The 25,421-nt window shown below is 52.5% G+C and overlaps 9 protein-coding genes across 9 annotated transcripts; 4 read left to right on the top strand and 5 right to left on the bottom strand.

Moving 5' to 3' along the window:
• Positions 1–25: 25 nt before the first annotated feature.
• J4E83_003068 (uncharacterized protein) lies at positions 26–1,904 on the bottom strand (the record flags this gene model as incomplete). The annotated part of the gene is made up of 4 exons (XM_049330008.1): positions 26–627; positions 682–1,416; positions 1,470–1,755; positions 1,806–1,904. The coding sequence occupies 4 exons, from the start codon at positions 1,902–1,904 to the stop codon at positions 26–28; spliced, it is 1,722 nt and encodes a 573-aa protein (XP_049190504.1).
• A 1,121-nt stretch (positions 1,905–3,025) lies between these two features.
• Positions 3,026–3,835, top strand: J4E83_003067 (uncharacterized protein; the record flags this gene model as incomplete). Its single annotated transcript, XM_049330007.1, has 3 exons — positions 3,026–3,241; positions 3,290–3,606; positions 3,658–3,835. The coding sequence occupies 3 exons, from the start codon at positions 3,026–3,028 to the stop codon at positions 3,833–3,835; spliced, it is 711 nt and encodes a 236-aa protein (XP_049190503.1).
• A 30-nt stretch (positions 3,836–3,865) lies between these two features.
• J4E83_003066 (uncharacterized protein) lies at positions 3,866–5,995 on the bottom strand (the record flags this gene model as incomplete). The annotated part of the gene is made up of 4 exons (XM_049330006.1): positions 3,866–4,178; positions 4,231–4,706; positions 4,760–5,466; positions 5,515–5,995. The coding sequence occupies 4 exons, from the start codon at positions 5,993–5,995 to the stop codon at positions 3,866–3,868; spliced, it is 1,977 nt and encodes a 658-aa protein (XP_049190502.1).
• A 462-nt stretch (positions 5,996–6,457) lies between these two features.
• On the bottom strand, positions 6,458–7,506 carry J4E83_003065 (uncharacterized protein; the record flags this gene model as incomplete). Its single annotated transcript, XM_049330005.1, has 2 exons — positions 6,458–6,796; positions 6,847–7,506. 2 exons carry the CDS (start codon positions 7,504–7,506, stop codon positions 6,458–6,460), a joined length of 999 nt encoding a protein of 332 aa, XP_049190501.1.
• Positions 7,507–8,242: 736 nt separating this feature from the next.
• Positions 8,243–8,825, bottom strand: J4E83_003064 (uncharacterized protein; the record flags this gene model as incomplete). Its single annotated transcript, XM_049330004.1, has 3 exons — positions 8,243–8,313; positions 8,369–8,590; positions 8,711–8,825. The coding sequence occupies 3 exons, from the start codon at positions 8,823–8,825 to the stop codon at positions 8,243–8,245; spliced, it is 408 nt and encodes a 135-aa protein (XP_049190500.1).
• A 1,089-nt stretch (positions 8,826–9,914) lies between these two features.
• Positions 9,915–15,010, top strand: J4E83_003063 (uncharacterized protein; the record flags this gene model as incomplete). Its single annotated transcript, XM_049330003.1, has 6 exons — positions 9,915–10,212; positions 10,264–10,362; positions 10,437–10,939; positions 10,990–11,005; positions 12,085–13,869; positions 13,920–15,010. The coding sequence occupies 6 exons, from the start codon at positions 9,915–9,917 to the stop codon at positions 15,008–15,010; spliced, it is 3,792 nt and encodes a 1,263-aa protein (XP_049190499.1).
• A 2,728-nt stretch (positions 15,011–17,738) lies between these two features.
• J4E83_003062 (uncharacterized protein) lies at positions 17,739–21,177 on the bottom strand (the record flags this gene model as incomplete). The annotated part of the gene is made up of 4 exons (XM_049330002.1): positions 17,739–18,465; positions 18,513–20,030; positions 20,104–21,047; positions 21,094–21,177. 4 exons carry the CDS (start codon positions 21,175–21,177, stop codon positions 17,739–17,741), a joined length of 3,273 nt encoding a protein of 1,090 aa, XP_049190498.1.
• Positions 21,178–21,822: 645 nt separating this feature from the next.
• On the top strand, positions 21,823–23,096 carry J4E83_003061 (uncharacterized protein; the record flags this gene model as incomplete). The annotated part of the gene is made up of 2 exons (XM_049330001.1): positions 21,823–22,032; positions 22,092–23,096. The coding sequence occupies 2 exons, from the start codon at positions 21,823–21,825 to the stop codon at positions 23,094–23,096; spliced, it is 1,215 nt and encodes a 404-aa protein (XP_049190497.1).
• A 711-nt stretch (positions 23,097–23,807) lies between these two features.
• Positions 23,808–24,736, top strand: J4E83_003060 (uncharacterized protein; the record flags this gene model as incomplete). Its single annotated transcript, XM_049330000.1, has 3 exons — positions 23,808–24,106; positions 24,164–24,618; positions 24,690–24,736. The coding sequence occupies 3 exons, from the start codon at positions 23,808–23,810 to the stop codon at positions 24,734–24,736; spliced, it is 801 nt and encodes a 266-aa protein (XP_049190496.1).
• Between the last annotated feature and the right edge of the window lie 685 nt (positions 24,737–25,421).

The raw sequence follows: 25,421 nt of genomic DNA, 5'->3' as shown, positions 1-25,421 counted from the left end.
TGTTTAGCTTCTATGTAGAATATTCTCATACGTGCGTCACCTCAGTCTGTAGCGCCTTCATGGGCTTCTCATCGAATGCCGCAGCCTCGGCTTCTTCCAGCCCCAAACTCTGCGCAATATTGTACAGCCTCGCCTTTTCCTCGTGCGCAGTGCTGTCACCGAACACAGCATCCATCTCTTCCAAGCTCTTGCCCCTGGTCTCGGGAATCAAGAACCACGTGAAAACAAACGCGATCAAAGCGAAAGCAGCAAAGAAGATGTATGTGCCGAAACCAATGGTTTCCAGCATATCGGGCGTGACGAGACCGATAATGAAGTTGCACATCCATGTCGATGAGGTGGTCAAAGACATGGCTTTTGAGCGGTTACCGATGTTGTAGATCTCCGATGGAAGTACCCAGCCGATTGGTGCCCAAGAGTACGAGAAGTTGACGTCGTAGATATAGATGAACGCGATACCGGTCCAGCCAGCTGCGGGGTGGTCTTTGAGAGTAGATCCGTAACCGCCAATGACACCGCCGACAATCAAGAGGGAGATGCAAGTACCAGCGGCACCGCAGAGGAGGAGAGGGCGGCGGCCAATCTTGTCGATGAGGAAGAGCGCAGGAAGAGTAGACAGTGTGTTGACTGAAGATCGAGTTAGTAACCAAGTCTCGTTGCGTCTGGCAGCAGATCACATACCTATTCCGTAAACACCTGTTGCGAGCAGACCAGTCGTCTTACCACTGAGTCCTAGTTGACCAAAGATTGTCGGCGCGTAGTATATGATCGCATTACATCCGATGAACTGTTGGAAGAACATGACACAGCAACCGATAGCCGTACGCTTGAAAGATGGCCAAGTCGAAAAGAGCGTTGAGTATCCGGAAAGGTACAGCGAGACTCCAGACTTGCCTGGGAACTTCTCGCGGTTGTATTGTTCTTCGAACATGACTTCGGCTTTGATGGAGAGATACTCCTTTTGCAGGGACTCATCATCTGGAGAGGTGCGACGTACTCGGGCGAGCGCTCTCACACCAGCATCCTCGTTGTCGCGCATGCAGTAGTAGCGAGGTGATTCGGGGAAGAACAGCATACCGATACCGAGAACGAGACCGGGGAAGATCTGGAGCGCAAAAGGAACGCGCCACGCAGCATCGCTCTGACCGGTACAGCCGTTCGGGCCAACGTCGTTTCGTGGGTCGAAGGTAGGCTCTGCTGCAGTGCCACCAGTATACGGGATGTCGGGCGCGCAACGTACGCCTCCAATGTACTGGGTTCCGAATTCGAGCCAGTAGGAGACAAGGATACCGAGTGTGATGGAAAGTTGCTGGAGAACCACTAGAGTACCTCTAATGCCGGCAGTCGAGACCTCACTCATGTACATTGGTACAATCATGGTTAACATACCAACGGCGAAACCAGCGATTGCGCGGCCTGTGTGTATTGTCAGTCTAGATTGCAATCACTTCATGCTGAAAGTTCCGTACCTGCAAAAGCCATCGGAATATTAATCGCGCCAGCTTGAAGCGCAGAGCCAATGGTGAAGATGACGACAGCTATGATGATGGATCCTTTGCGACCGAAGCGATCGGCGACTGGTCCGTTGACGAGAGAACCGAACCAAGCAGCGAGTAGCAATGTCGAGACGAACCAGCCCTTGAAGGAGCTGTCTGTAGAGATCCTCGGGAAGGATGCCGCGAAAGACTCCATGGTCAGCACTCCAGAGACGACACCTTGATCATAACCGAAGAGGAAACCGCCCAACGAGGCGAACTATGCATGTTAGCTAAAACTGAGGTAAGTCAGGCTTGACACCAACTTACAGCGGACAGCCCAAGGAGATATGGGTTTTGTCTCAGCTCTTTGTAGACACCAATCTTTGGCGCAGCTCCAGCGGCGGTAACATCCTGTATTGAAGACATGATGGTCGTCTTCCTTGTGGATATGCCAATGTCGACTCCGATGGTTGGATGCAGCTATGAGTAGGCAGCCTAGTGGTGGTAGTGTCGCGTGCTTATATACCTTTGCCGATCGCGTGAGAACTTCACGATCGTATCACGTGTCCGAGTAAGCCTTAGCTTTAGTATCTTAACTATAGAAATTTAAAAAAATCTTAACTTAACAACTAAAGTATACTATTATAGTTATATACTACTAATACCTAAAAGAGATAGAATTATAAAATTTTTATACTTATGTATTAATTCTTCTATACTTATCTCTATCTAAGCACTTAAATATACTTTAATATAACTTTTACGCGCACGTAACACTATTAAAACTTAGCTTTAATAAATATAAGCTAATTAAGCTTATTAACTTTCTTAATAGAGAGTATTCTAGTTATATTACTAAGTATAAAGACGCTATTAACTAAAAACGTACGTTTCTACTTTAAGTAATTACTTATTATAAGGTTACTACTATCTTTATTTTTAATAACGCTTTTAATAATATTATTAAGCTTTTTATATACGTAAAGCTAAAGACTCTTAAATAACTTTATAAGAGAGTCTTTACTAATAACACTACTACTACTAATAAAATAATTATTAATATACTTATAGACAAATTCTAGAAGAGAGTATAAAAGTAAGTAAGATGTATTTTAGTTAAAGTCTAAAGTAAGTAAAAGTAATAGGTAGATTAAGTAGACTAGTAATTAATAAGCCTACAGGCATGCCCTAACGTCTTCTGCAGCGTGACATCGGGCTTCACAATTGTAGCTGGGGTCCGACACCTTCGGAGCACTGTCGTCCGACTCCACGATTCTCCATGCGTCTACGCCGGTAGTCATAAGTGCCATGCGGGATCCCCGCATGGTAAAGTTGCCTGATTCAGTCGTGGGAACTGGGGTTCCAACATGACTTATGCTCGGACAGCTGTCGCCCGAACTCCACAACGCCAACGTGATCTTTAGATCATAGCTCGTCGCATGCAGTACTGTAACACTGCTCACTTTATGCTAGTCTTTTCACCCGAACATCATACATTTTCGTGTCTCATTAAGGATTTCGTGTCTGCTATTCCAGAGTTACCGATGATGCCAGCCGAATCAAAGGTGGACGCCTTGCGTGCAGCCATACTCGATGTGGCCAAGCGCACGGAAAACCTTCTGTCTCGCCAAGCGACCAATCCCGGTCATCGCATGCTTGTCGCTCTGGCAGGCGTGCCAGGCGCGGGAAAGTCAACGGTGTCTGATGCGCTCGTCTCGGAGCTTGCTGCGCGAGGTATCAAAGATGTTGCTGTTGTACCCATGGTAGGAGCCAACCGCAACCCGCGATGCCACATCTCTGACGAGCACTAGGACGGCTTCCACTACACTCGGGAAATCCTGTCGACTTTCGATGATGCCGAAGTAGCGTTCAAAAGACGAGGAGCGCCGTTTACATTTGATGCGAAGGCGTGTGTGACGCTTGTCAAGACACTCAAAGAAGCTCCCGTCACCAAGGATGGCGAAGCCGACATCTGTATTCCTGCACCGGGCTTCGACCATGCTGTCAAGGACCCCGTGCAAGACGCTATCAAGATCTCTTCCCGCACTCGACTTGTTATTGTTGAGGGCAACTACACACTTTTGAAACAAGACCCATGGGATCAGATTGCAGATATGTGTGATGAAAGGTTGGTCATGGTCATATCATCGCCTGGCGGGTTGGTACTGACACTCTGTAGATGGTTTGTCGACGCGCCTGTGGACACAGTTCGTGATAGGTTAGCACAACGTCACCTTGCCGCTGGCATCGAGACGTCGATGTCAGCTGCAATCGCACGAGCAGAGGAGAATGACATTCCAAACGGCGAACTGATACGATCCTTGATGGTAAAGCCGGATGTCATCATCGAGAATTGAGGAATCGTGTCATTAAGATTGCGCCCGAGGTCAGAAACCGGACGTGGTAAAATCCCAATCGAAGGAGTTGAATAACTCATTGGACTCAACGGACCATGGAAATGTACTCAAGGCGTCTTTATCCAGCTCCAGATCCTGCAGTGTACCAGAGTCCAACTCGCCGTCAGATACCACTTGGTCGAGGATGGCCACGCAGCGTGCTGACAGCGAATCCCCAACAAGCCGTTCGCGGAAGGTGGTTCGGGCCAAGCGAACATCGTCGTACCAGATTGCAGTCTCCTCAGCGCGTGGGAAGCTGATGATGCAAAGGGTTATTACTAGTGCCGCGTGGAAAAGGAAGTACCTGTAACTGCATTAGCATATGTGTTCATTTCGGGTCCAATACAAGTACTTACGTCGCATACCAGCCCTCAAGTCTATTCAAGTCCTGTGTTGCATACTGATGTATCGAAACTACTGTAGAATGCGCAGCTTCAAGACATATTCGCTTACAGTCCTCTTGGCTTGACTGCATGGCTAGGTCTGGGATCTGACCTCGCTCGGAGATGGCTCGGCGCAACAAGATCTGTCGGAATATGATGATCTTGAGATTCCAGAATCTCCACCACAGCCGGGAGCGGGCGAATGAGTACCATGGAGCCGTCGATCTTGGTGCATGCGAAAGCTGGAAATATGTCGGAACTGTGTGTGTCCAAGCATCCATAGAAGCGTTCAAAGCAAGCGCGGCCTCCGCAGAGAGCCCGGGTTCGGCCAGTAGTTTGTTTGAGATGTGGTTCGTCTGTAGGTGAAAACTACTCTGCACTCTGAGAGAGGAGTATATAGTCGGTTCGTCAACCTCAGTAGGTAGCGTTGTAGTTTGTGGTGTAAGTGACTAGCATAGGTCAGTTTCGCAAGGACTATACAAACTTCGCTGGACGGCCATACCTCGTCGTGAATGTTCAGCACAGGATGAACATCCATAGTCTCTTGGTCAGGCAACATGATAGCGCGACCGAATGTCGTCGAAGCCCCACTGTCGAAGATGTAGAGGCCCCACCATACTCTACGTCTCGTCTCGCGCTCGATCAGGGTGATGTTCCAGTGAGGAAGTTCTCTGTGGAGGGCTAGACTCAGCGCTGTGCGAACGCCGAGGCCCAACAGGTTCCATCCTGTGTTTGGGCTATTGCGCTTCTGACTAAGGTTGCTCAGAAGTATGAGTGCTTGTACAGAAGTCAGGCTGGCAGCTTCAAACACGGACTCTTCCTGACCCAAGGTCAAGGCCCGGCGGTATAGGTAGTCTTCCAGTCCGATTTGATCGTTATTCAACGACCACGCACCAAGTGCTATGATCGCATGAGAAAGCATGTTCCACGACTTCTTTGAGGGCCGCGGGACGACTTCATGGTACTGCGCTCGGAATGTTGCTTCATGGACAAATGGATAGACCACGTGGTAGTTGGCAAAGTAGGCATCAATCAAGCTCGACGACAGCTGTGTTGTGAGGGCTGCATGCGAGATGTGCGACGATGCCAATACGTTTCGAAAGGAAGCGGATGGGGCCGCCACACTCTGCTGAGGCCGGGGGACAGACTGGTGCAGAAAGCCGGCCCAGTCAAGCAGACATCGAAGGAAAACGACCCCAGAAGTCGAGCCTAGATGGTTTCAGTCACGCGTTTTGCTCTTCGAGTGAAGCAACTGACCCAAATAACCTACACCAGTAGGCTCGACTGACAGGGCGGCCATGCCATCAGTCAGCCCATCGACGTTGACGTCTTCTTCTTGCCAATTGAAGCCATCGACATTGTTGGGTACAGCTTCAGGTAACGCAGGCTCATGTGTGCTTGAGTGGGTGCTGCCCTGGGGGCTTGGTGCTACTTCTGGCGTCTGAGACTGGATGAGAACCGATCGTGCAGAGCCAGCCACATTCGGAGACGACAACAAGTCTTCAATATCAACTCCAGGTAGCAACTGCGTGACCAGAGACTCCAGACTGTGCAGTCGCTTCTCTACACCCGTGAGGTATGCCCGTGTCAAGGGTGATCTAGCGACTTTGCCACTGTAATGGCAGTGCGAGCCGCTATGGGCGCAGGAAGTGCATATTGGCGCATCTTTCGAGCACTTTAGCTTCTTCGCGCGACAACGATCGCATGAGAGAGCATCGCGTGGTCTTCGGTGCTCCATGCATGGAGCTTCTCTAGTGTGCAGAGGTGGGGGCGGGATGCGGATGCAGAAGCATCGCCGCCCACCTTGGAGTGCAGCTCGCGCGCTGATCTATGCCGAAATCGGCCCGAAAGGCCGCGCACCTCTCGTGTCCTCGACTCCTGCATAACTCATCATCGACTTCGTTGGAAGCAGCAGGCACTACACCCGCTCATCGTCTTCGTCTGAGATACTGTCGCGATATGCAGTGCGCACTACCTGCGAAGTCTGCAACAACACCGCCGCATGCACTACATTCGCTACAGCACAGAGAAGGATCACGGTGTTGCGGAAATATGTTGCATCCTCTTTCACAAGCTATTTCTGATTCGCATAGGTGTCCGAATTTACTTGCCGCAAAGATGTAGCTACACGCAATTTGGGTCACAGTTTGCGCAGCTCCAAAATGGCTACGAGGCCCTATCACCGCCAACGGTTGATGAACTAATCATCGCTAAGGTCCGCCGTCTCCACCCTCTCCACGGAATGCCAAAGCCAATCCTCGAAGTGATTCTTGCCAAAGTCTCTACCTCTTGGAGCATCAGCCCTGTTAGACCTCCACCTGCTCGACAACGACCCAAAGTCTGCGTGAGAGGCTGGGTTGTCTATCAGGTCCTTCATCTCTTGTGCATTCTCCCCATCTTCGCCCACACAGATGAGCAACGCCTTATACGCCCTCTCAGCGAATACGCTTGCTCGCGCCTTATCACTATGGAAGAGACTAAGCTGTACCGCATAACAGTAGATATCCGCCTCCGGGACTTTGGCAGCACCTTTAAACTCCTGGAAACCATTAGTATGGGCTTGCGGTCTCACTCAGCGTGATCACGTACCTTGTTCAAGAGTTCGACTATCTTCCGAAGGTCGAAGAATGCCTCTTCAGGCTTGAAGCTGGCACGATCTGTTGACTCAAATGTGTCCTGAAGCCGAGAGATCTCCTCACGACGCGCGTCGCTGGCATTCCGATGAGTAGCTGAGAGCGAGCAGATTGCACACGAACAGTCGAACCCGAAATGCTTCTTCAGGTAAGCCTGGCGAACACTGGCACTTCCAGAGTCGGTGTAGCAGATACTTATCTCTTCTCCAGCGCTAAGATCGCGAGTGACATGGATCGTCTGCATCCCCATGGAGTCATTCCAGTTGTAATGACTATTGGGAAGGCAGCTGTGATTGATGAAGCTGATGGTAGGAAAGATTGCAATAGCAGACAAGTTGCTGCCGCAAGCCATCGAGTTTGTTTTGAAGATACCACCGAGGACGTACTTTCCAGTGTAGCTGTTGTGGAGAGAAAAGAACTGTCGCTGCTGAGTCTTGTCCAGGGCCTTTAGATCTCGTGCGAGTCGAGCCTCCAGTTGCTCGTTGGACATGTTGTTAGGTATCATGAGCAGCGGTTTCTCGGAGAGGATACGGGTGCCTTCAGGAATGTCGGAGCGAGCGACCAGGCCTCTGCCTTTTCCGGGGATCTTTCGAACATCGTAGAGTAAGGAACTCATTGTATGGGATGCGGCAGTAGTGAAACTAATTCCAGCAGCTAAGTATATCTTTTGCGACCGCTGAGGCGAAAGCAAAGTTTCGTGATTATCACCCTCTGGTGTTGCTTTGGCAAAGACTTTACTCCGCTCGCTGAGTGATGAACGAGGGCAAGAGAATGGCAGGGGTGTAGAAGAAATAGATTGTGAGTGAGTGAGTGAGTGAGTGAGTGAGTGACCTTTTCTACACCAGCTAAGCGCAAACCAGGATCTCCTCACGCTGTCAAGCCGCTCTATCACCTCTCAAACCCACTGTTTGCTCCCACACCATGAAATCAACATTGTGACACGTGCGTGGGTATTTCTCACACCTTTGAGTTCGCAGATCAACCTGATTGCGATCGCCAGAGCCAGTCTTCAAACTCCGTCTCACCCAGACCTTCGGGAATATCACCTTGGCTCGTTTTCCAATTCAGAGAAGAATATCCAAAGAGGTGATGTGTATGTGGGTCGGCATGGAAATTCTTCATCGTCTGTGTTGTCAAACCATCCTCTCCGTCGCAAACGAGCCGGACGTCGTAACCTCTTCCTGCGAAGACGCTGGCACGAGCTTGATCACCATGCATAATGGCGATCTGGAAGGCGTCAAAATATAGTCTGGACTTCATGGTAGTGGCGCAACCTCTGAATTCTTCATTCAGGAGACGTACCATGTGTCGGCAGTGCGCTAAAACTTCACCCTAAAGCACACGAGCAAAAGTTAGCGGACGTCATAGAAGGTATGCGGAAACTCATTCTCGTGTCTGGTTTCGATCTGAAAGGTTGTGCTTACTATCACGACTTAGCCAAATGTGCCTCAGAATGGGGTCCGCGGAGATTGTAATACCTGGTTTGGATACGGCGTGCTCCATGTTACCCATGACCTTGTCAAGTTGCTCGATGCGAATACGGCGAGCATCGCTCTCTTGCCTCTCCGGTACTGGAAGCGAGCAGACACCGCAGTCGCACTCGAAACCGAACGATTCGATTAGAAAATCACGTCGCGCGTCGAAAGCCCCTTGCTCGCCGTAGCAAATCGTGATCTCCTCTCCCTGTTCAATGTCCCTAACTGCATGTATCATCTGGCTATTCTTCATGCTGTTCCAGCTATGCTGTGAATTGGGTACACAAGAGTGGTTGATCAGGCAGATAGTCGGGAAAATGCCGACGGTCGGTGGTGTTGACTCACATGGTAGAGCATTCGTCTGAAAGATACCGGTGAACTTATTGCCGTTTGTGTAGGTGTTGTAGAGATTAAGATATTGGCGTTGTTGATCCTTGGAGAGAGCTTGAACTTTCCTCATGATGTTATCATCGAGGCTATCAATCTTGCTAGCCAATGTAAGAAGTGGCTTTTCACACAGGATTCGTGTTCCCTTCGGTATGTTAGAGCAAGCTACAATGCCTCTTCCTTTCCCTGTAACTGGTCGTATCTCGTACAGTGGCGCTTTCGTCGAGTCGTCTGCGAGGGATGAGGATGCATTAAGTGACATGTCGGATCGATCACTAGAGTTGATCTAGACACTTCGCAGATGATTAATGAACTGCGCAGATTATATGTTAAGTAAAACTGATTGTGAGTCAACCGAGGGTCTGAAAACATGGCGAGCTTGCTCTCATGCTTTGTCCGAAAAACGACAAATCACTGGTAGCTGCGACTATACCTAGCCAGCACGCTTTTTGTAGCTTCTTCGGTGCAACGGATCGTACACGCATAGTCACGCGTCATGTTCGAAGGTAGAAAATGATCGTTTGTTTGAATCTCCTGCATGCACTACGCTTTCCAACTTCCAAACACTAGAACGTATGGTAAGTACCTGGGTAAGTGACACGACACCTGCATCAGCCTTGGCAGCCTGATCCGGCGCGCCCTCATGCTACAAGCTTATACCTAAGCATCAGACAATGGTGAGCGTCACCTTAGTTGTTGGACATTTTACACATACGTAGCGCCAAGTATTGGAGTATGCACCACACGATACAGTTGTTTCTCACATCTTGGGCAGCATTCCATCGACAGGTGGCTTGTTGGCGTCATGACAAACGCGAGATCGCCGGATCTGTCAGGAGGACTCGCACCAGAAACAAAGAATCGCGGCTCGGGCGGGTAAGGAGACGAGTTTTCGGTTCGAACGTGGATCCTGAAAGCCCAGTCATTACCCTGTCCCAGGAAAGTGCAGTGGGTACCTGGGCACTCTTAACCTTGAACCACCCCTTCATTCTCAGGATTACCACAACACATCCATTACTTGAAATGCCCAACGTCTGAGCGTTTGCGACCAGCGATCACGTCATATCACCTGTTACAACACTTATCTTCCAACCCAGCCTATTCCTACCCTTGATACCTTCCTCAATCATCCCGCCGGCTTTGAAGCACCAATATTACCAACATGTTCATCATATTAACCCTTGTCGCCTCCGCGCTCCTCTTGTTGACTACCTCTGTAGTCGCTCAAGGTGTCGGTCCCGACTTCACACCCGGTCGCTGTTCCTTCGACGCAGTCGTCACTCAGGATTGCTGGGACGACCACGCCAACACTTACGTCGATCTCTCACCCGTTTATGATGGCGCTGGCTACCAGTTTATGGAGCAAACCGACTTCATTGACTTGACCGATGGAGAGACGCTCACGGGCGTGGTTGCTGGAAAGAAACTAAAGATTGGATATGAGAGGGACAGCATCGGATGTGTGTATTATCGCGGGCCACTGGAATTGCAAAATAACTGACGCGAGATAGTCATCTACGGCGACGCTGAATGGCCTAACCAGAATGGAGACAGCGAGTTCAACTGCACCACTAAGCCGTGGGACAACCTGCCGCTGGATTGCAACGATAGTGACCGCAATCATCGAGTTAGTTCCCAAGATACTCTTCTGCTTACTCCCACTGACCATTCTTGAAGTCTCAAGCCCTCACCTGCGAGTTCGACTGCACAAAGCCCGAGTCAGACTTCACCGTGAAGCGCGCGCGCTCCGAGGCGCTTCCCGAGATGCTTTCGATGCCACCCAGTCCAGCCGCTACCAACTCACCCTCTGTGGACTACGCCCCAGGATTCTGCTCCTTCAAGCTGCAACTCTTCCAGCAGTGTCTTCACACGCCCGCTGAAGGCTGGCACAACCAGATGCTTGGCATGCTTTACAGCGTCGAAGACAACAACCGTAAATCCGTCATCACGTACCCTGAGGGAACCGGTCGTATCGACAAGAGTGCTGTGAGGCTGTTAGGCATGGGCGGCTTGATTGTGTTCTACAGGTCGGAAGACAAACAGATGTACTTTGCGTTTGAGCCGAAGGGTGGCTACTGGAGCACTCTGACTACCAATACCCCCGATGCGATGGGCATGTGCTCTTGGAACCCGTGGACGCGCGGCGAGACTGACTGTGATGAGAGTCACCAGAACGATCACCCGAGGGTAAGTTATCCTGGGATTCCTGAATGGCACGATGACTAACGGCGTTGCAGCTTTCGGACATGACCTGTGGGTTCTGGTGCTAAGAAACCCGGGGTGAAGCCAGCGATGGCACATTGGAGGGATGTAACGTTGTCATGTCGATATTGACCGAGATGGCTGTCTGAATACATTGCGCCGCCAAAGGGTGTTGGAGGATATGTTGAAGGTACTCGTCTTCCGGCAACGGGTGCTAAGCATGCTGGCGTTGCATCCATCCATATCTCCAGCTCAAATATGATTCTGCTTTCTGTCAAAGGCCTGTAGCCATCCTTCCTACCTGGTACATGCTTATGCAATTGTGCGCTAGTAGAAGCTATGGCATGTCATCGAGACGCGACCTCGGGCTGTTCGTGACGCGTGAGTAGCGACAATATACATCCCAGCCACCAACCGTGCCAGATCGAGACACGGACAAAGACGACGGATATGACGTTCGTGGTCTCCGCTCACTGCCCATTGGCCGGATTGGGTGCTGTGCCACGCGCAGAGTGCACGAGCATATCACATGCCGCGAGCAGCAGGTACGGCCAGGACGCATCGGTCGCCCTGACGTAAGCAGCGGATTGCACGGCCACACTCAACGCGTGACCCGGCAGTGGATCGTGAGGTACCCGAGGGAGTTTGCGACTGTTACGTGGTGTTGTGTTCAAGATTGGAGGAGCGGACACGCCATTCCGTAATAGCCAAAGCCCCCGCGCTCGTGACCCGCTCCCGAGTCCTTCGACGCCTCAGTACCGTAAGCTCAAGTCGACGATAACAAATAGCAGAATTGCGCGGAGTCATACACGAAGACCTTCCTGTAGGCGTTACCGTTGCGCACACTTGCAGCACATTGCATGCAGGTACCGTCTCGCTGGATTGAGGAGCCTCGGCGGTATTCCAGCCCTTATCAGAGCCAAAGTCCGCCAGCTCTCAGCCGGTGCAAGCCGACCGTAATCCACCACCACCATGTCGACGGCGGGCTCCAACGCTTCTCCACCGCCGCGCACGCAGAATGCCCAGCACACGCGCACCTACCAGGCCTGTATCCCGTGCAGACGGCGCAAGGTGCGATGCGGTACGTTGACGCTGCAGAGTGCTTATCGCGCAATTGCTGATATCTCCAGATCTTGGCCCGGTAGATAACCCACACGATCCGCCCTGCGTGCGATGCAGGAGGGAGAGTAAGGAGTGCTTCTTCTCTGCGACACGCCGGAAGCGCAAGGCCGACGGCGAGGACGACTATGACGAGGTCGACGACTACGAGCTGCGCAATGGCCGGAAGCGCCAGCGCTCAGATGGCCTGCCGGAGCCTCTGATCACCACGACGACCAACCCGGCGTACATATCGCAGCCTCTGACCCCAGGCGGCTCCATCGGACGATACGAACCGCTGCGACGGCCGAACACGTCGGGCGGCCACCAGCCCACGCCCAACGAGGAAGAGGACCAGAAGGTGAACAACGAGACGGTCGCGACGCTGCAGGCGGGCGAGGTCTACAGCGGCCACGATGCGCTGAACCTGCTGTTCGAGGCGGCGGGCATGAACAACCACCACCGCACCGGAAGCAGCTCGAGCATGCAGCGACCGACCCTCGGCAGCACCCCAGGCTCGCAGACCAACTTCGCAAGCCCCCGGCCCAACACATCCCATGCGCGCGCCAACTCGCGCCCCACCGTCGAGCCCTCGGTCGATCCGGCTATACAGCAGCCCATGCTGCCCGACCCGCCGAACGAAGCTGCCTTCGCCGACGCCGTGAGAGCCTGGTCAAAGTTCCGCTTTGTGCGCGCAGGATGGCTCACGGCAAAGGAAGCAATCGCATACATCGACTACTTCTACGCCTTCCTATCGCCGCTCACACCCATCGTCGTGCCCGACTACCGCGATCATGCCTTTCACGCGAAGCTGCTTAAGGAGGAGCCTATGCTGGTCATCACCCTATTGACCATCTCGGCGAGGTATTCTCAACCCAGCGGCTCGAGCGGTGTTGGCGCAACATCTCGGTCATACCTCATCCACGAGAAGCTATGGAAGTACCTGCAGGGCATGATAGATCGCATGATCTTCGGACAAGAGCAGTTCGGCGGCGGCTTCTGTGGCGCAGGCCAGCAGCCTGGATCCGACGTGAACCCTCTGTCGCGGAAGGGCCTTCGTACACTTGGCACTGTCGAGAGTCTGATGCTACTCACCGAATGGCATCCTCGCGCGCTGCACTTCCCTCCTGGCGATGACGACGACGAACTCGTTCTCCCCGACGACCCCTACGAGGCAGGACCGAAGGCTGATATGTACAAAGGCGTGGGCGATAAGCGCATCGACAGTTGGCTGGAGCCGTGCTGGCGCAGTGACCGCATGTGCTGGATGCTGCTGGGCAACGCCATGACGCTCGCGTTCGAGATTGGTGTCTTCGACGAGACGAACGAGACCGAATTCGAAGAGGCAAATCAGCACCTCTCGCATGCGACAGTGAAGGCCTATTACCGGAGGAAGAACCATCTTCGCGACTTGCTCATCATATACGTCACCCAGACCAGTGGCAGACTGGGTCTCACCTCCATGCTTCCCAAGCTTGAGCGGGACGAGAATCTAGTTGGCGGCCCTTCACCACTTGAGCTATACAAAGAGCGCATCAGTCGCATCAAGGCTCCTCCAGCTCAGTTTGGAATGCGCTCAGATGGTCAACGCCTTCCCCTTGAATCCATCGCTACCCAAGAACGCCATGCTGTTCAAGATCTCGTGCTCGACTTCTGGGCTCGCATTGCCAAGGTCATGGAGATGGGAAACCTGAAGTTGTTCTCCAATCGACGCAAGACCAGGGAGTTGCTCAAGTCAGGAGGTTACGAGGAGATGCTGAAGTTCTTCCAAGGGCCATTGGTGGAGTGGAGGAAATGCTTCGACCGAGCGCCTCAAGGTAGGATTGTGATTGAACTATTCCTACGTACTCCGTTTAACAACCTCTAGTTCCGGCGCAACTCCGCCACGTCCTCATCATCGAGTTTGAGTACACGCGTGTATATCTCAACTCGCTCGCTCTCCAGGCGGTGGTAGAGCGCTGCACACACAACACTCCGCTACAGACACATGCTCAGCCCAATGGCATGAACGGACGCACTCCAAACAGCAACAGCAACGGTAATGGCACCGGTAACGATGACGGCGGCGCTATACCCTTCAGTACACTCGTCAAGTGGTACGCGAACGATCGCCACTACATAAACGAAGTCATCGATGCGTCACGCAACGTACTGAAAGTCGTGGTGGAGGGGCTGCATCCTGGTGGCTATCTACGGCATGCGCCAGTGCGCACGTTCTTCCGCATCGTCAGTGTGGCCATAATACTGCTCAAGACATTTGCGTTGGGCGCAACCGAAGAAGACGTGGCCGTCAGCCTTAGCCTACTCAGCGACTCGGTCGATGCCCTACGAACGAGCATAGTCGATGATGTGCACGTCGGTAACCGCTTCGCTGACCTCGTCGAAACCCTGACCCACCGCATCCGTTCGCGTTTCGTGCGCCTTGCTGCCAACGGCTCGAGTGGCATATCCCGCGCTGGGAGCAAGAGCCCGAACCAGGCACCATTGATGCCTCCGCCCGCTCCACTCAACAACACCAACCACCTGGCACCGGCATACATGGGATCACAGCAAACAGGCTTTTCTGGTACTGGTACCAGCGTGCCCGGCTCTCCTAGCATGGGTCTCGGTGCCAGCGGTCGCGCAACACCTCTTTGGGGTATTTCAGCCGAACCCTACGACCCCAACAGCAACTCCATTAGCATCATGCCACCGCCTGGCAACTATCAGAATTACCAGAACAACAATACAAACAACAACAACTCCAACGGCAATAACAATACGAACTGGAGTCAGTGGGCGAATAGTGGCGCAAGTTGGGGCGCCGGCCAAGATCAGGACTGGCTTGCACTACCACTTGATCCTTTGCTGGATCAGTGGGGTGCGGAGATCAACCAGACGGCTATGGGACCGGATATCGGTGGTATGGACATGTTAGATATCCTTTTGAACATGGGCGGGCCGCCGGGTAGTGCCTAGGCTATGTGTTCTGGGCCATGCGGACGGGAAGGATGATGAGTTTTGATACGAGAGAATACGTTAAAGTTTCATGGTTGGCTGGGAGTCACGATGTTACGAAAAGGTCATGGAGATGGGATGGGTGTCTACATCTCTAGTTGATACGGTTATGGGAAGGGAAACTATTCACACGCGATACCAATTCGTGGGCTGTGGTTTCGAGTCGCTTTCCGCTTTTATTCTGTCGAAGTGCTAGTTCTCGTGAGGCATGTAGAACTTGCAACAAGAAAAGCACGGTGTCTGCTTTTACTTGGAACACGAGAGTTTTGTCCCCCAGAAAGACCTGGTGATGTGATGTGAATACTGACCGCATTTAGCTTTGACCCAACGAAAGCCACTTTGCGAAATGTCATGTCTGCGGTCTTCCGCAACCTCTCCGGTTTTTCGACGACGGGCCGGTTCACTGCACTCCATGCATTTCCTCGGTATAATTTTGACACGCATAGGCGTTGGTATCATCATCTTTGGAAGTTATAGGCATAGTCAAGGAACATTACGAACGTTGAATCCGCCAGAAGGTCGGGATTATGGCAAGTAGGCTTCTAGACGGGACCATGAGCCATGTTCACGGGGCTTTTGGAAAACAGCAGAGCACATGGATTCATCGGATTTGTATTTTTGTATTTGTTTTCCAGACAAGGGTTTGAAGATGACAGGTAGGATAGGTACTGCAGGAAGTATCATGGCTTCTGGTATTCCGAACGAGACGTCATGCGCGTTTTGTGAGGCTGTTTTGGGTCACGCAAAATCCATATAAATTCTCGAATGGCATTTTTACTGATCATTGTGCCATTGTTTCTTTGCGCGAGAGGAGAGGCCAAGCACATGCGTTGATACGGATACCTTTTTTGGAGAAGAAAGGCGGAACATGTGATGCACATGGCTTTTATTTGGTGGAGAGCAAAGAATGAATGGAGATAGAGAGGTGAAGAAGGAGCCCAGCGGTTGCTCTTATGTACTCAGACCTTACTGGATTTATTGGCTAACGAACCTGGACCGGACAAGAGCCATGTGATGACTGGCCGCGTGATTTGGTAGTGGAGCATCCAGAATACGGGTACCAACACGGCCAGAAAGACAAACATAGTGACTTTGTATCCTTGTTTTGAGATGCGACGGGAATCGCACGTAGCTTTCACTTGCGAGGATTATGTCTCTAGAACAAGAGAAGAGGCCAAAGAACATGAATGGTCGTAATATTATTTTGAAATGGCGCGTATGCAGAGAGCGACATTGGGGAAGCAATCAGTCTTTGAGGAGGAGACTTCATAGATTGATCGTCATTTTCACAGACCATAGAGCAAGGCAAAGGATACTTTCATGAAATGTGCTGGGTAGCATTTTGTAGAACTGTACGAGCGATAAAATAATTTTCAACCCTGTCTACTTTGCAACACTTTATACGACCTCACTTTTCCGCAAACACATAACAATGTCATCTGTGCTTTTTTGGTCCGATTTCCGAGAAATTGAAGACATAGCGAACGTCATGTGTTTGAACTACACAAAACATGAGGTTCGGCGGTATTGTTCCGGAAAGAAACAGGACGCATGTCATGCTCCCTTGATGCGTTTATTTTTGGTCTGACAAACAGGAAGTGATGAAGATAAGAAGAAGAAGAGGAACGATAGACGGGCAGTATCTTATACCCTCTCTCTAACGCACGGTCTCTTCCACGTGGATGATAGTCGTCTTTTGCTTTTCTTCGCAAATGTCATGAAGTAGAGCTCTCGATATACATTAGCAACGAAGCTGTCCATTTTGGTCGTGGTGTGTACCTAAGAACGGGCGACAGGTGCGACAGCACATAAACAAAATCTTGTGGACTTTTGTTCCAGGCAACCCAGCGAAAGTCATGCACAGCTTCCATTCTGTTTTGAGAAAAGAGCGAGTATTATTATAAAGTCATAACAGTGTCCTTGTGTTTTTGCTAAGTGAGTGGAAGATGTCGCAGTAGTCTCAGCTGAAGGATATGTCTGTACATTTCGTAGCCAAGGACCCAACACATTAATCGTGTGCTTGTAGTTTTTTAAGAAAGCGCGGAGCAGCGCAGCATCTTGTTATTGAGCCAGAATTTCGACGTGTCGACTCTGCAAAAGAGAGAGAGGACACGATAAACCGCGTAGCTTGCAGGTATCGCTCTTCACAGTTTGCAAAGTTCTTTTGTAGATATATTCAGACTTCATAGTGCAGACTAGAAGGAGTGCAGCCATTGGGCAAGCTATGCGACATTTTTTCATCGGTCGATAACAACTCAAACACGACATCACATCGTTCGTTGCCAATTTTGAACTCGTGGCACGCCTTAGAGATCTCATCAGGCTGATTTCCTGATGTTTTGGGAACCTATACACCATGCCCGCCATGGGATAGGTTTCCTTCCATTTAGGTGCAAGAGGAAAGAGGTCGAGGCAGACACATGACGGGGAAACAACAGCCTTTTGGAAAGAAGGCATGAGAAGGCGCAGACGTGCTTTCGCGTATCCTTTTGAATTTTGTACAATTTGTGTGCAGGAGAGAAAAGTGTGGAAGGACTCGGGGGACTTTATGTATGCCCTGGTGAAACGTCACGTGTACCTTATCGATTGAACGAGGATCCATCATATCGTTCGCCTTCATCATCGCCATGCTCGTTTCAATTCATAATCTAAATGGCCCCGTGTTCCTCTTCGATCCTACAACACCAGACTATCTCTTCAACGTCTTCTGCTTCTCCGCATCCACAACCACCTTCTCACCCGCAACCCTCAATCCCTTTCTCCTCCTGACCTTATCTACGTATCGTTTGGCGACATTCTCTCGGTCCGCCAACTCACCCAAATCCTCGAGCTGATCTTCGGTGAACGGCACCCAGAAGGGGTCTTCGTCCAGCATCTCAAAGCCAGCGAAGCGCAATTGCGGGCTAGCAGATCCAGAACTGCGTTTCCTGATCTCGTCGCTGAAGCCGAAAGATTCGGCGACGGGGAGAAGCGCGTTGATGGTGAAAGTCTGCGATCCAGTGGTAGATGCGGAGGAAGTAGATGAGAGTGTTTCGGACAGAATGGTTCCGCGGCGGCGCGTCAAGACTGCGTAGACGCGGCCGAGGACGTCGGTGGAGGCTTGAATCTCGCAGCTGTACATTGCGAGAAGCATGCGAGGTGACCAGTCCAGGAAGCCTTGGTGAATCGATGAGCGTACGGCTTTGATGACTTCACCTGTCAAGCGACCGCGGTCCTGTGCACTCTCGTCGTCGGGAATGTTAAGTATGACGTCCTCAAGGAAGACGGCGATACCCTGAACGGGCTCGGCGCAACATGGGCCTTGCGCGGTGGCAAGCTGGAATGCGTATGAGATTGTAGAAGAGAAGGTGCGCGCGGAAATGGTGCGGTCGGCGGGGTTGTCTGCGTCAGCGTCTGGGGATGTTGATTCGCGGAGCCTGCAAAGAGTTAGCAATGAAGTGAAGACATAGACAGGGGTACGCACGCTCTACCACATATCCCATCCTTGGTCGCATCGACGAGGATGTTCGGTCCTATCCTACGAGGCCCAAATGCTGTGATCTTCTCAATGACTTCGGTCCAGATTTCCTTCTGTCCCTTCGCCTCTGCGAACGCTTCTTTGAGCTGCTTCTTGAACTCCTCAAAACTCAGACTCTGTCCGATTTCGCGCTGTTCTGCTTCTTGAATTCCATCGTCCTCGACGCCATGTACATTATGTGGAGCATGTTCTCCTTCGTCTTCGGCTCGTCGATCAGAGTACAGCTTCTTAATAGCACCTGCATTCTTCCCCAGGAATTCGGTGACGCTGGCTGGTAGTGGCCGGACTCGAAGGCGAACTGAGACGTGCTTGCTAGCTGTCTCGCCAACAACAGTACCTCGTGGCAGGTTGGGGTCCTTTGGCGGGTTCATCTCTGTTGCAGCCACGATCGACTCTCGGTATGGTACGATGGGCTCACCAGCCTGGATCTCGCATTTGGCGAATCGCTCTTTGAGGTCCTTCAGGCATCGCTCCAGATGCAATTCACCGGCTGTCAAGATGACATGCTCTCCACTTGGTAGCTGCTCATACTCTGCGCATGGGTCACTCTGAACGAGGAGCTTTAGACCCTTGATCATTTTGTCTAGATCGTAGGGGTTCTCGGGTTCGAGCGCAACACGCACAATAGGCTCTGAACCCATCTGAACCCCAGCAAGATTGAGCGATCCAGGAAGCTGAGAACATAGCGTCCCCGACTTCAAGATGTGACCCTCGAGCCCACCGATACCGAAAACGACACCAGCGGGGACAGTTGTGAGAGGCTCTAAGCCTCGCCCCATCATCAGATATAGCGCAGTGATCTTGACCTTCTGCGGCTCCGGAGCGGCGTGTGGGTTGGCTGGGGTAAACTTCGGGCCGAGGACGTAGACTTCATCGCCGACACTCAGAGTACCGGAGAAGATACGTGCGAATCCGATGAGATGCTCGGCTTCTACGTCCGGCTCTGGTGTCTCTTCGACAGGCGTCTCAGTCTCGCCGATGGCGGCAGAGCTCAGAGCGTCGGTGACACTACCGACCTCAGCATCCTCACCGTTGGCGATAGCCTGCTGCCGGGCGATCTCTGCTCTCTTCTTTCGCCCCATCTCCCTGGCTTCTTCAGCCGTGAGCGCACCACCCCTTCGTTTGTTCTGTGGTAGTTCGCTGGAGGGTATGGAGATCATCTTGCTGACGTAGGCTACGACAGGATCGTTCTTGGAGGCCTTGAAACTGGTCATGGCGTCGCGCACCTCTGGAGCAACGTAGTCGGCACCCGGAGAACTGTCGATGAGTTCAGGCATGCGCTCGGATTGCGCTTTCGAGGGTGGAGGCAGGTATTCGGTGACGGAGACTAGTAAGGCGGTCGATAGCGGAAGCCAAGCTGCGAAAAGTGCCATTAGGAGTGCGCGCGGATCGCGCGAGCGCATGATATGTGCTGGAAGATTAAGGTTGAGCGATTTGGTAATCTTCTCAACCAAAGCAGGATCTCTGTAATGGAAAGTATAAGTATATTGCTATGATACATGCAGACAAATCACGCAAGGGAAGGAAATCCACGCACCCCTTCCCGTTGTTACCTCCTGTGGTGGCCTCGTATACGGCCCATATGTTGTCTAGGACGAGCTGAACGAACATGGGCTTGAGGTGGCGGCCCTTGAGATGCTTGGAGCTGAGTACGCGCTTCGTCTTGGGGTCTAGGTAGAAGTCGCCCCAGAGTACCTTTTCGAGGATGGAGCGCTTGATGCCTAATTTCTTCTCGTACAGGCTGGCGAACTGTCTTACCGTAAATGCCCAGCCGTCGATGGCACTGCCGAAAATCACATTGTTCTTCTCGGGGGCGAAATATATGTCCTCGTCATCCTTTTCCTCGTACTCAGCGGGCGTGTTGGTGGTGTCTATGCTGTCGCCGTTTTCTAGTATGGATGAGGATCGCGTGTCAGTCTTCTCAGCTGCAGCATTTAGTCTCTCTTCCATCTTCTCGCGCCATCGGAGGTCATCTTCCATGCGCTCGCCTTGGTAGAAGCTGCCCATGACGGCGTTTACCTGTTCGAGCAGTTTGCTCAGATGTGTATATGCCTCTCCAGGGCTCATCTTCAGTTCTGTGATTAGCCTGTCCATCTTGTTGATGACGAGCAAGGGCTTCAGCTTCTCTATCCATGTCTGTCGCAGGACTGTGACAGTCTGACTACACACGCCTTCGACGGCGTCTACGAGCACGACAGCGCCATCGCAGAGACGTGATGCTGTAGAGACCTCGTAACTGAAATCTATGTGTCCGGGCGAGTCTATGAGGTTGATCAAAAATTCCTTTTGCTCTGGCTGTGCTTCGGGCGCAGACCGTCGCAGCAGGGAAAAGTATAGCGAGATGGCAGACGACTCCATGGTGATGCCGCGCAGCTGCTCGTCGGGTCTCGAGTCGAGGTAGCGAATCTTGCCGGCGAGTTTGGGGGAGATGATGCCGTTGGTGGCGATGAGGGCGTCGGTGAGGGACGTTTTGCCATGGTCCTGCTGCATTCAGCACATGTCGCAGTCACGCGGACAGTCAACGTACCACGTGAGCGAGGATGCAAATGTTCCTGATGCCATCAGCCGCCTGCTGCAGCGACACCAGCTTGTCGCTCGGAACGACGGGCATCCTGGGCGAGCGTGGTCGAGACTCGGAGCTAAAACTGCTGAGGCGGTTGTCGTGTTTCGCGTGTCGATGTGACCCAGTCGGGCGCGGGGAGGGCCGTCTCGCTGCAGATCAGAGGCGCGCAGGCCAGAAAGGGCAAATTGGAGGGGTGGAGGGGATGCAGCAGTGGTTGAGGTTACAGATTCGTTGTGTGGTTTGGGATCAATGGGCGTTGAAGATTTGGATGAAACAGAGGCGCTACCACCCCGCCGCGTCACTATGGCTCATGGGCAAGCTGCACCCTGACATCAGACCCTGCTGACGGCGACAGACGCCCAACGGCCACCCTGCGGTCGCGTCGCATCGCGTGCGTGTTAGTCGTGGGATCATCGTCGCCGGTCTTTTGTTTGACCTCACCACTGCGACTCGGGCCTTGGTGCTGGCCACGTCCTTATAGCCTGTGCGCCTGCCGTTGCTGGTGTGGTTCGTGCCTGCCCCATGCCCATGCATCGCCCCTGTCGCCCTTGCCGATCTTGAATAACAGTCTGGATATAACGACCGCGCTCGAGCACCGCAACGCCCCTATAGCCTCCCGCCTGCCTGCCTTCACCCATACGTACCACTATCGACCCCGCCTGCCTGTCCGTGAATGTGACTCCCACCGCCGACATGGCAGCGACACTGGACGGCCAGCACACGCCCGCCAAACCCGTGGCCATCCGCTCTGCTGGCATGAAGCTGGACCCGCCCCATATACAGAGCCTCAAGATTGCGAATGCCAGCGTCGACATCATGTCGCCCGTCAACCAGAACGGCTGCTTCGAGTTCGACCGCATCATCAAGGCCGGCACCGTCGTGAAGCGCACGCGCAAGACAAAGGCACGCATGCACGCACGCTGCCGACAGGCACGCCATGACGTCTACTAACACGTGCACAGCAATGGAAGCCCGTCTACCTCGTCCTGCGCCCCAACTGCCTGTCCATATACAAGGACAAGGACGAGACGAAGCTGCGCCACCAGATCAACCTCTCCGAGATCACGGCCGTCGCGCGCCAGAGAGACTCGAAGAAGAAGATGGAGCATGTCTTTGGCATCTTCTCGCCCGCCCGCAACTACCACCTCGGCGCAACCACCGACAAGGACGCCCAGGAGTGGGTGCACCTCATACGCACCGAGGCGCGCATCGGCGAGCACGAGGCCGAGATGACTGTCATGAGCCCGACCACCGGGAGGAAGACGTTTTCAGGCTTCGGTCGCGCGGCCAGAGAAAACATCGTCTCCAGCTCCTCCGAGACAGAGCCGAGGCCCTCGAGCTCCATCGCCCCCGAGCACATGCACAGCGCCCGGCGTCCATCGCAAGCCCTCAACTACTCCGGCGGAGAGCGCGGCTCCATCTCCGACTTCGACTTCTCCGACACCAACCAAGCCTCCGCCCAGTCTCTTCCGCGAACTCCGCAAACGCAGCGCAATGCGAGCCAGCAGAGCAACATTGGCGCTACACCCACCAACGAGCGCGTAGTTTACCACGGCTGGCTATATGTTCTCAAGTCCAAAGGCGGCGTGCGCCAGTGGAAGAAGATCTGGGTGGTTCTGCGGCCAAAGTGCCTTGCCTTTTACAAAAACGACGACGAATACTCCGCGACCCATATCATTCCCTTTTCCAGCATCATCGATGCTGTCGACATAGACCCAGTCTCGCGAAGCAAGCAGTACTGCATGCAGGTCATATCTGAGGAGAAGAACTACAAATTCTGCGCTTCCAATGAAGACTCGCTGGCCAAATGGCTCGGCGCGTTCAAGAGCTTGCTGGTCAAGAAGAAGGAGTTACCACAGACACGCATACAGCAGGCGACCCCCACCGCCATCAACACGCAGCAGCAACCCCAATCGTTCTTGCCGTCACCCATCGCGCCAGCTCAGCAGCCTCTCACAATTAGATGACCACCGCTCAACATACCCGACATTTACTCTGACAACAATTGTACATACGCTGGCACACGTATACCCTCACCAACCGACCTTCCACCGCCACCACTAATCGCGCAAACATTCTCTAACCCTATCTCCTTACGATACCATCACGATTTACGACTTAGCCTTACCGCCGCCCATTGACGGGGCCCTTTGATACCAGTTGGATACTTTTGCTCGACGATATTGGATATTGTAGCATGTTCCTTCGCAGATTGTTTCCTTTGTCCAGACTTGTCCCATCTTGTCGTCAACAGTAGTAGCCTTTGTAATATGCTTGTCGCCCTTGATCTGGGCTTGAATTCAAATCTCATAGCTATGTTTGATGACTCCGCGATTTTGCGTGCGATATGACGACTGCCACAACTTTTGGCTCTTGACTTTACGATCAGACTGATGGAGAACACATGTTCGAGGCATGGCGGGACGGCGCGCTTGCCCCTCTTACGACCAATCAGGATGGCACGATAGCTGTCCAAATCTGACGCTAGGCTGGAGTCGAGCTGAACCCCGGAGAGGCTGAGGTCTTCATCTGCAACTGCATGCACATATTAGCGTCTGACTCTCACTCTTCCTTCAGCTCAGCTTTTGGCCCCCACACATCATGTCTGCCTTGCCTTCTTCTCGTCGCCTCTCCCATGCCGTCGCAATCCCGCCCGCCAACTTCCAGATTACCTATCTATGGAGGGCCAAACGCAAGATTCGGAAGCCACGCCGCGTCTCCCACGTCAGTATCAGGCTGAGGTGCGCGAAGCTTCCGTTGATGAGCTTGCGCATGATGATTTGTATGGGGGCGGAAACCAGCCCCGACACGTATCATTGAGCGAGGCTCCTGACGCAGAAAACTCCCAATGGATAGCCGACTACTTCACCGAGGAGCCCATCGATTTTGCTCAAGAGCTTCAATCGACCAGCGCGGGGCATCAGCAACCCTCTACCACGCGCAACGATGGTCGTTCAGGGAGGAATTACCGGCGACCGTCACGACCCCAGCCACGAAACACTTCACGTGTGGAGCCTGGGACGAATAGTTCTAGAAACGAACCGGCGCTCAGATTTGAGCTCCCGCGCCGGGTCTCAACTCCCGAAGAATCAGAAAGCAGTATTATCACCGAAGACTCTAGTGAGAGCGAGTCATGGTCATTGAGCAGCGAAGAGGAGACGCCTCCGAGAGAGTCCCCTCTTTTACAGCCCAACCGCTATGCGATGCATCCAGTGGACATCGAGGGCAACAGGCTCTCATTTCAGGTGCAGACCAAGCCTTCGAGCAGCAGCATCGCCCTAAGTGAAGAATCTGATAAACCCGAAAACAAGGAGGGCCTCGGAGCAGAGAAGAAGGAACCGGGAGACAAGAATCTGGAGATACGGAGAATCACCAGAGCAATGCCGATCGAGTCTGGCGCCCAGAACATGCTTCAAATCCACACTCTACCAAGTCTGGCGAGCCCTCGATTGCGGACAAGCATAGCAACAACATGGTACCACCTCAATGGTAGTCATCTCGACTTTGACCGCTTCGAAAACGTCTGCCTCAATATCCCACGTTTGTCTGACCGCCTCCAGGCCCTTACCCGCGAGGTCTTGTTGAAACTGCGAGGCGAAAAGACTAGGCCATTTGTAGGCGGTAGATTCATCGAGCCAGGGACCGTTCTTCGAGCCGACGAATCCGATCCAACAGACACCCAGTCCGTGATTTTCAGCTGCGTACCTTACTTCAGTCTCCAACAGGTTGTAAAGCCTACTACTGGGCAAGAAGATTCACTGTTCTCTCCACGTACCTTGATGCAGGCTTTGTATCCGTATGAATCTGTTCGTGAAAGAGATGAGGAACAATCATACAGGAGGTTTGGCAATGATCCGATGAATAACATCGTTCATGTCCCCAGCCTGTGGATCATCAACATTGGATCTACTGCTATTGTGACATACGGACACGAAACTCTGCCTACAGCGATGAAAAATTCGATCGGCATTGTTGAAGAAGATATTAGGCTTCTTGGCAGGCAGAGCATCACAAAGAACACTCTGACCAAGGTTCACATCACCAATCGCGACGGGAGCAGCCTCATATATCCCATAGGTGATTTCAGATCCTATTTCCAGCTGGAATCGCGAATTGTCCACAGCAATCCTTCTCTCGAGGGGCCTCTTGTTGGCGAAGGGATCAACTTGAAAGTCGAGGATGTGGATGGGGCTACTATAGCCGGGGCCGGGAACTGGAAAAACATCGTCTCTCGAGCAGTCCAGCTTGTCTCGATCACCATTACAATTCCATACGACCAGATTCGTGACGGA

The sequence above is a fragment of the Alternaria metachromatica genome (assembly GCF_023757995.1).
Source record: "Alternaria metachromatica strain BMP 0045 chromosome Unknown scaffold_5, whole genome shotgun sequence".
Taxonomy (NCBI): domain Eukaryota; kingdom Fungi; phylum Ascomycota; class Dothideomycetes; order Pleosporales; family Pleosporaceae; genus Alternaria; species Alternaria metachromatica.
The sequence above is the reverse complement of the archived record's forward strand: the minus strand, read 5'-3'. Positions and strand labels throughout refer to the sequence as shown.